At 44.9% G+C, this 7800-nt stretch overlaps 1 protein-coding gene across 2 annotated transcripts; it reads right to left on the reverse strand.

The window, feature by feature from the left end:
- Nucleotides 1-262: 262 nt before the first annotated feature.
- LOC123235157 (neutrophil gelatinase-associated lipocalin-like) lies at nucleotides 263-6274 on the reverse strand. 2 transcript variants are annotated; one of them, XM_044661231.1, is made up of 7 exons: nucleotides 6108-6274; nucleotides 4331-4467; nucleotides 3200-3279; nucleotides 2865-2981; nucleotides 1572-1673; nucleotides 1152-1181; nucleotides 263-498 (listed from the first exon to the last, which is right to left on the reverse strand). In XM_044661231.1, exons 1-6 carry the CDS (start codon nucleotides 6237-6239, stop codon nucleotides 1159-1161), a joined length of 591 nt encoding a protein of 196 aa, XP_044517166.1. In that variant the 5' UTR covers nucleotides 6240-6274; the 3' UTR covers nucleotides 263-498; nucleotides 1152-1158. The 2 variants fall into 2 exon arrangements, with proteins under 2 accessions (XP_044517166.1, XP_044517165.1); XM_044661230.1 differs by lacking the exons at nucleotides 263-498; nucleotides 1152-1181 and having other exon boundaries at nucleotides 1307-1673.
- Between the last annotated feature and the right edge of the window lie 1526 nt (nucleotides 6275-7800).

Here is a 7800-nt window from a genome sequence, read left to right on the forward strand (position 1 = left end):
CCACACTATGAATTTAGATATAGGTTCTCTTTTTTGTATTTATCCATCTATCATCTGTAAAGGGAGAGGTTTGGGCAAGATGATCTCTAATGGTACCTTCCATGTCTAAATTCTATAGTCCTGTGACTTGCCTGGCCAGCTAGCTACAGGCTGACCATATGGCCCCACTCTGGGACATATGACTATGGTGTTCCCTCCCTCCTGCCTCTAACCTCCTTTCCCTACTTAGATGACCCAAAGGTCATGAAAACAGATTCACTGATCCTTGATACACTTTTTTATTCTTCCATTGCTATCAGTTGAAAGGGGGAACAGGTGAGAGGAGTCCCATGTTGTGGAGTCAGGCAGAGGCTACAAGAAGAGGGAAAGGGGATTGTGCTTATAAAGAGAGTCGGTAGCGCTGATCAGGTGTCTCCAGTTGGTTGTCAAGAGATGAGTAAAATAGTAGAAGACCCAGGAAACAAGACTGGCAAAGTGAGGCCTTTTGAGGACTTGAACCTGTGGGAAATGTGATACACAGATGAACTGGACAGACAAAGGGATGGCAATGTGGAGGGGGAGGGTAGACAGATACAGAGACAGAAACCCGGAGACAGAGAATGGAGAGATGATGGAGAGGGAGAGAAGACAGAGAGGAAAGGAGGTAATGGGAGAGGAAAGGAGACAATGGAAGAGAATGGAAGAGGAGAAAGGAATGGGTGAAAGGAGAATAGAGAGACAGGACAAGAAGAGATAGAAACGGGGATGAAAAGAGGCAGAAAAGACAGAAAAATGGAGAGAGACAGAGACATACACAAAGAGATAGAGATGGGAAGACAGGAGAAGAGAGAAAGAAAGGAAAGACAATGAGTGAATCAAAGACAGATAAAAGAATGAGAAATTCAGAGAAAATGGAGAAGAATGAAGGAGACAGAAAGAAAAGTAGAAATCAAACCAACAAAGGGAGAGAGACAGAGAGAGAGAAAGGGAAAGGCATTGAAAATTCAGAGAAATATTGTCACCTTGATCCCTTCCTCCCTGAGAGTAAGGAAGTTGTGTTCAGAGATTCTCGTGAAATAAGCAGAATAAAATGGCCTTTATAGCCAACCCAGATTAAGTTTCCCGGCAAACACTCCCCCCCCCCCCCTTCATTGGTGTTGGTCCATACTCACACCATACTCAGGCATCATAAATGCAAGTATCTGTTGGAAACAAAATAGAAATAGCTCAGTGGTGGAGGTAAATGTGGAGAGAGCGAAATAGGGACCCATGAAGATATTTTCCCTCTATCTTTTGCCCTGACTGAGAATGTGGGTGGACTGGGAAATGGAAAGGGGGAAAAAGAGAGTCTTCTGTGAGGCCTGGAATTGGTGCCAAAAAGGGATGTATGCTATATCCTTTTAAGTCCTCTTGCCTTTGGGGAAGAGGACAGGAGCCCTGGAGAAAATGGCAGGCTTTCTGGCTAATAGCCAGGCCAAAGGCCAGCATTTCTTCTTCTATTTGCTCTCCTACAACACCCCCTTTAAAAATCTATCACTCTTTTCTCTCATTAACTCTTCCTTTCCTTTTCTTTTTTTGAATTTTTTTCTTACTGATTTTTACTGGGAAGACGATGTTTTCATCAGTGAGTCGCAATGTCTTGACAAAGTTAGTGAAGTCTTTCTTCAGTTCAGGTCTCAGATCATCTCTTCTCCCTATAGTTAAGAGGAAAACCAAATTTTGGTCCCTGAGGACTAACATCCTCCTAGAGACTTTTTTCTGTACCTATCCAGCCCTTCTGACACTCATTCCAGAGAGTGCCCTACCTTGAGCTCTGGCTAAGCCCTGACCAGATGGTTCTGATGAAATGAAATATCCCAAGGGATGTAAGTAGAGCTCTCAGTAAGATTCCCCCCCCTCCCCCCCAGTGCCAGGGACCCCAGGGAGAAGAGCCAGATCGAGGGGTGCTATGGTGCTAGGGAACCCCAGTGGCTAGAAATTTGGGGCCAGTAATCAGCATGCAGGGGTGGGGCTCAGTAATACAAAGAATTTTTCAAATTGGAAGAGACTTAGAGATCCCTTAGTCCAACTCTTACCTGAAGTTTGAACCTTTCCTTACTGACATCTGGGACAAGTAGATATCCAGCTCTTAGAATGTCTCCAGTGACTTGCTATTTCCCAAATTGGACCCCCTAAATTTTTGGCCATCTCCAACTGATAGAAGGACCCCTTTAGAATGAGCTGAAACATTTGTCAGCCTGTTTACACTTTGGGTGCCCTCTGGAGCTGAATGGAGCAAATCTAATCTCTCTTCCACATGAAAACCCTGCAGGTATTTGAAGATAATCATCACATCCCCTCTCATTCTTCTCCATTCCAGGATAAACAATCTTCTTATCACATGATTTTGAGTCCTCTGACCTGCCTCTCATCAGCATCCTGGTTGACCTCCTTTGGATGTAAATGGAACATAATATTGCAGATGTGGTCTGATCAGTGCAGAGCACCATGGGACTATTACCTCCCTTGTTCTGCACACAATACTTCTATTAATGCAGCCTAAGATTTGGATTAGCTTTTTTGGCTGCCATATACTACCCTGTTAGCTCATATGGAGTTTGTCGTCAATTAAAAGCTGCCTGATCTTTTTCACACGAACTATTTGTTGTCACCCAAGTGTGACACTTATCCTTACATTTCAACTTCTGTTTGATTCATCCTTCCAGGATACTAAGTAAGACCTTTTTGGATCATCGTTCTTTGCTAAGGGATAAGCTCAGTGGCTAGAGTTCTGGAATCTCTTCCTCCCTTGCTTTCATCACCCTGCCAGGAGTCCTTTGGGGATTTAGGCAGAAGGCCCTGGCGTTCTATCCACAAGGAGGAGAAGAAGGAATCAGAATACCCACCATACAGAACGATCTTGAAGTAGTCAACGTTATTCAAAGTCTTCTTAAAGTACATGATGGCGTACTCGTTATAATTGGTTCTTACCACTCTGATAATATAATCCTGCAGACCATAACCTACCCACAAGAGTGGGGGTGGGGTGGGGAGGGAGGAAGGAATGAGAAAGTTGAAGCTGGCTCTTGGATGTGATGCCAAAAATATCATCCCTCCCCTTGCTTGCTGGTGGGATACCTCATCACCTGTCTAGGTAGATCTGCCTCCCATTTTTATTGGTCTGTCCTTTGGAACCTATGCTTGAGTAGCCCCAACCTGACTCAGAGGAACCCATGCTCACTTTTGAGGTTGCCCAAGGCGAAATGGCCCCGTTGACCCTTCTGAACATAAGTTCTCACAAATCTTTCACATTCATCATCCCTGAGAAGAGAAAATGGGTGAATGAATAGTAGTGTCATTATATAACCTGGAACTACCATCTGTACCTGCTCTGGCATCCCTTCCACCTATGTCTGCCTTGAACCACATATGGGGACCACCTCCACCTGGGTGCTGGGGTTGGGAAAATGGGACCCTGGAGTTAGAAGAAGCTCTGATACCTTTGTTAGACTCCTGTGTGAACTGTACTACCCCAAACTCTGAAACTTCTCAGATCTCTCTGGGAGGACAGGTAGATAGGGCTGGCTTTCACTCAGGGGTTCTGGAGTTTTGAGGGTATCACCCCAGAAAAACTCCCCAGAGGGAAGTCTAAAGACTTTCAAGCTTCCCTGTTTTAAACCTAGGACCACAAGTCTCCTTAAGAAGTCCCATCCTATCTAAAAGACATTTCCTGAACTTTCTTCCTAAGAGTTTATAAGAAGTGGGCGAAAAGGTGGGGCAGCTAGATGACTCAGTGGACAGAGGACCAGATCTAGAGATGGGAGGTCTTGGGTTCAAATGTAACCTCAGAGACTTTCCTAGCTGTGTGACCCAGGGCAAGTCACTTACCTCCAATTACCTAGCACTCACTGCTCTTCTGCCTTAGAACCAATAGTTAGTACTGATTCTAAGACGGAAGATAGGGATTTAAAAAAGAAAAAAATTATAAGAAGGAATACAAGTTCCTTACCCTGAAAATTGTTTAAGGAAATTTCAATAGCGTATGAGGGCAAAGACCCTTCTCTTAATGCAAATGGAAAACATTATTGACTTGTGCATAAAATATTTTTGTTATTGTGAAACTATAAAGTTAAGATTCAAAGAAATACCCCCAGGGGCCCTTGAAATGCCTTTACCATACACTTCTTTCCCCCTTTCCCCAAACCTTCAAGCTCACTTTCTTCATTAAGATTTCTCTGATTCAATCCCAACCTAATCTGTTTCTTTCCTTTACTCTGAGCTCCCTTCCCATGTTAAGGACACTGGGGAAAACTGATTACAAAGCTGTCTCTTGCCAACATCGATTGACACCCCCCACCACACACCCCCTTACCTGAGTACTTTGAAGGTGACCCTGTAGGTATCGTCTTTCTGTAAGTCAAAGGCTGTGGAATACATCTTAAATTGTCCCTGGTCTTCCCTTGTGAAGGCATTCCCTGCCACGCCAACGACAAACCATTTCCCTTGAAACTGTAGGAAGGATCGACGGATTGGTGTGGTGGCATGGGGAGGGAGGTAGAGGATGGAATTCATGCAGAGGACTCAACTTTGATCCTTCCCCACAATCTTGGACTACTTTTCTCTTTCCCTCCTTAACCTCGGAACCAGGAGATCTGAAGTAGGAAACATAGCTTAGTGATGACAATTCTCCATTTCTGTTCTCCATGCCATTGTACTGGCTGTCTCCCAAATCTGGAATGCTCTTCCTCCTCCCTTCCTTCCACCTCTTTATTTCCTGGATTTCTTCAAGGATAAATCCCCTCTGAAGCAGGCCTTTCCCCTTACCCCAAGGGCTTGTGCCTTCCCCTTTGGGATTACCCTTCATCCACTTGGTAAATATTTTACATATAATTGGTTATTTATAGGTTATAAATTAGAAACTGAGCTCCTTGAAGAGAGCGACTGTTTTCAAAATGTTTTTGGATCTCCCACATGTAGGATAGTGGCTGTTATAGATATATAAAATCTCATGGTTGCTATTGTACAAGTGACTTAGAAGAGTTCCTCAGGGCAGGGTTTCTAGGACAGATGACATCCCTGGTGATTCGATTAGGGCAAATGAACCCTTGTGAGGACAGAATCAGAGGCTGGGTAATAGTTTTCTTTCCTAAATCACCTCAGTACTTTCCTTATATGAGACAGCTTCAGTGATGCAAAAGGTGTTATTATCCCAGACTGACAGAGGTTAAATTACTTGCCCAGGGTCACACAGCTAGTAAGTATCTGAGGTGAGATTTTGAACTCAGACCTTCCTGACTCCTGGCCAGCACTCTTTATACTACACTGCCTTGTTGCTCCAGGGAGGGGTCCCTACCCTCAAAGAACTTATAGTCTAGTTTGGGAAATGACACCATCATAGTAACTCTGAAATATAGCATTACATGATAAATGCATTAAATAATTAGAAACCAAAGTGCTCTATGAGTTTTAGGGGACAGGGATGGGAAGGTTAGTCATTACCCTCTCCAGATCAAAGGGGATCAAAGACAGTTTTCTGGAAAGTGTGATATCTGAGGCTTTAGAAGAGGAATAGTAATTCAGTAGGTGAAAAGAGAAAGAGGGGGGAACTTTAGGACTAGGAAATGGCTTGAGCAACATGTGTAGAGGCAAATGAGCTCAGTTTATGTTTTGAGCTTAGAGAGTTGTCCATTTGGGCTGGAATCATGAGTATTTGGGCAGGAGTCCTAATAATAATAGAGACAGGGACAGGACTTGGGATCTCAGTGACATAAGGGACTCTTGGATAAAGAAATTCACTTGCAGGTTGGTGCCTTTTCTAGAACTTACAGCTTTAGTGAGTTCCCTAGAGCACCAGTGTCAAACCCAAGACTGGAAGTTCTTCCTCATCAGACTAGGGTCTTCCAGAGAGCAGAGATACTTTCTCTATTGTTAGAGACACTTTCTCTACTGTTAGAGACAGTACTAAGACCAGAGAGCAGATGTCCTAGCTCAGAGGTCAGTGTTCCTCCGGCTGTACCCCATTGCCTTCTGCTATGTGGGTGTCTGTCTCCTCTCTCTGTTCTACCATTCCTTTCCCAAACCCTTTCCTAGGAGCCTGACATTCCCCTTTTCTGACTACACCTCAGATTCCATTGTAGGATTCCACTCACCCGGTCTAGTTGGAAGTTATCCTGCAGAGGGACTCTGGACAGGTCTGGGGCAGGGATCTTGGGCTCAGGCTGGGCCTGGCTCTGCAGCACTCCAAGCAGGGCCAACCCCATCCATAAGAGACTCACAGCCATCCTTTTACAGGGGGTATTGGTCTGATGGTGAGTTGGGCAAGTGACGGGGGGAGGGGGGGGATGAGCTCGACGAGGAAGGCAGAGGTAGAGTAAGAGAACTGTCCCGAGGACCCATATATATGGGCCCATTTTGGCATTCAATCACCCTAGGGAGGATGTTGATTAATTTTTTTTGCCAAATTCAGGAAGGGTTGGGCAATCCTGGAGACTTCATACAGGAAGACTTGGCAACACTTTGCCCCATTTTCCTAGTCAGGAATTACACAAGATGGAGTGGGGAAAGGGGGAGGACTTGAACAGGTGGGGATTGGGGAATGGAAAAAGGACTCTAGAGGAAGATGGATGTTCCCCCTCCCTTTACTCAGTCCCTTTGTTATTCTTCTAAGATCATCCTTCTTTCCCCAGTTTCTTCTCCTTTCCTCACCCTTCCCCAAAGCCAGGTTTGCCTGGTGCCTAAAGTTCCATTCTGTCAGGGAGGAAGGAACGCCAGTGTCCAAACTGAACAGAGAAGTCTGTTCAGAACTGAACAGGTAGGGCCAGAAGGAGGAAAGAAAGGACTTCATATTCATGGCAGGAGCTGTCAAGTTGACAGGATGCCCTAGGGTAGCATGAGAGTACTCATAAGCTCTCATTCCCAGATGTCCAACACAGCTGGTATGTGAATGTTCCCCTCTCCAGGGCTGGGCTGAGTGTGGCAAATGGAAGATCATCAGTCCAGGCTTAAAAAAAAGCTACCATTTGGGTCCTTTTCTTGTTGAGGAAGAGTCCAGGAGAAAAGAAGAAGATGGGAACCTTAGCTCCAAATTAAGAGGATGAGAAGGGAGGGTCCCCTTATAATGGAGACCTGGACAGCATCTCTCCTTCCCTCTTTTCCCTTATTCAGACTGTGAACCCCATCAAGCACAGACAGCTAAATGGATTTGTAGCCAGATTCCAGTGAAGCAGAGAAGGGAGAGAGGGAGGGCAGAGGGAACAATGAGAAGGTTCTAGGGTGGGGAGAGAGGGGAGGCAGCAGGTAGGCATGTGATGGGGCCACTCTGTAGTAAACATAATGAGGGAGCAATTTCAGCTGGATAGTCACAAAACCTTGGGATGGGGGTGGGGAGTGGGTGAAGAGAAGCATCCAGGGCCCTTCTCTCTCCCTAAATTCCTAGCTCTCTCCTCCTTACATGCTTTATTCTTGTGGCAAATTCCAAAAAAGAGTCTTCCAGAGCCAAAGAGTGCATTTCTGGGTATATATATAGTGGGTACTTCACATCTAATGAGATAAAGAATGTAAACATACTTTTTCTTCATAAATAATTCATAATTAGATTCAATTCTGTTTTTTTTTAAATCTATGCCTTCTGTTTTAGAATGGATACTAAGGGGGGGCAGCTGGACTCAGTGGATTGAGAGCCAGGTCTGGAGGCCAGAGGTCCTGTGTTCAAATGTGGTCTCAGACACTTCCTAGCTCTGTGACCCCTGGGCAAGTCACTTAACCCCCATTGCCTAGCCCTTACTGCTCTTCTGCCTTAGAACCAATATACAATATTGACTCTAAGACAGAAGGTAAGGGTTT

This window comes from Gracilinanus agilis, chromosome 2 (assembly GCF_016433145.1).
Source record: "Gracilinanus agilis isolate LMUSP501 chromosome 2, AgileGrace, whole genome shotgun sequence".
In the NCBI taxonomy this organism is placed as follows: Eukaryota; Metazoa; Chordata; class Mammalia; order Didelphimorphia; family Didelphidae; genus Gracilinanus; species Gracilinanus agilis.

Excerpts from the sequence above, each read along its gene's own strand:
- LOC123235157 (XM_044661230.1), bottom strand. The coding sequence starts at position 6,239 with ATGGCTGTGAGTCTCTTATGGATGGGGTTGGCCCTGCTTGGAGTGCTG. Across the intron at positions 4,468-6,107 it reads ATAACTTCCAACTAGACCGG|TTTCAAGGGAAATGGTTTGT; the intron begins GTGAGTGGAATC and ends TCCTTCCTACAG. Across the intron at positions 2,982-3,199 it reads CGCCTTGGGCAACCTCAAAA|GTTATGGTCTGCAGGATTAT; the intron begins GTGAGCATGGGT and ends TCTTGTGGGTAG.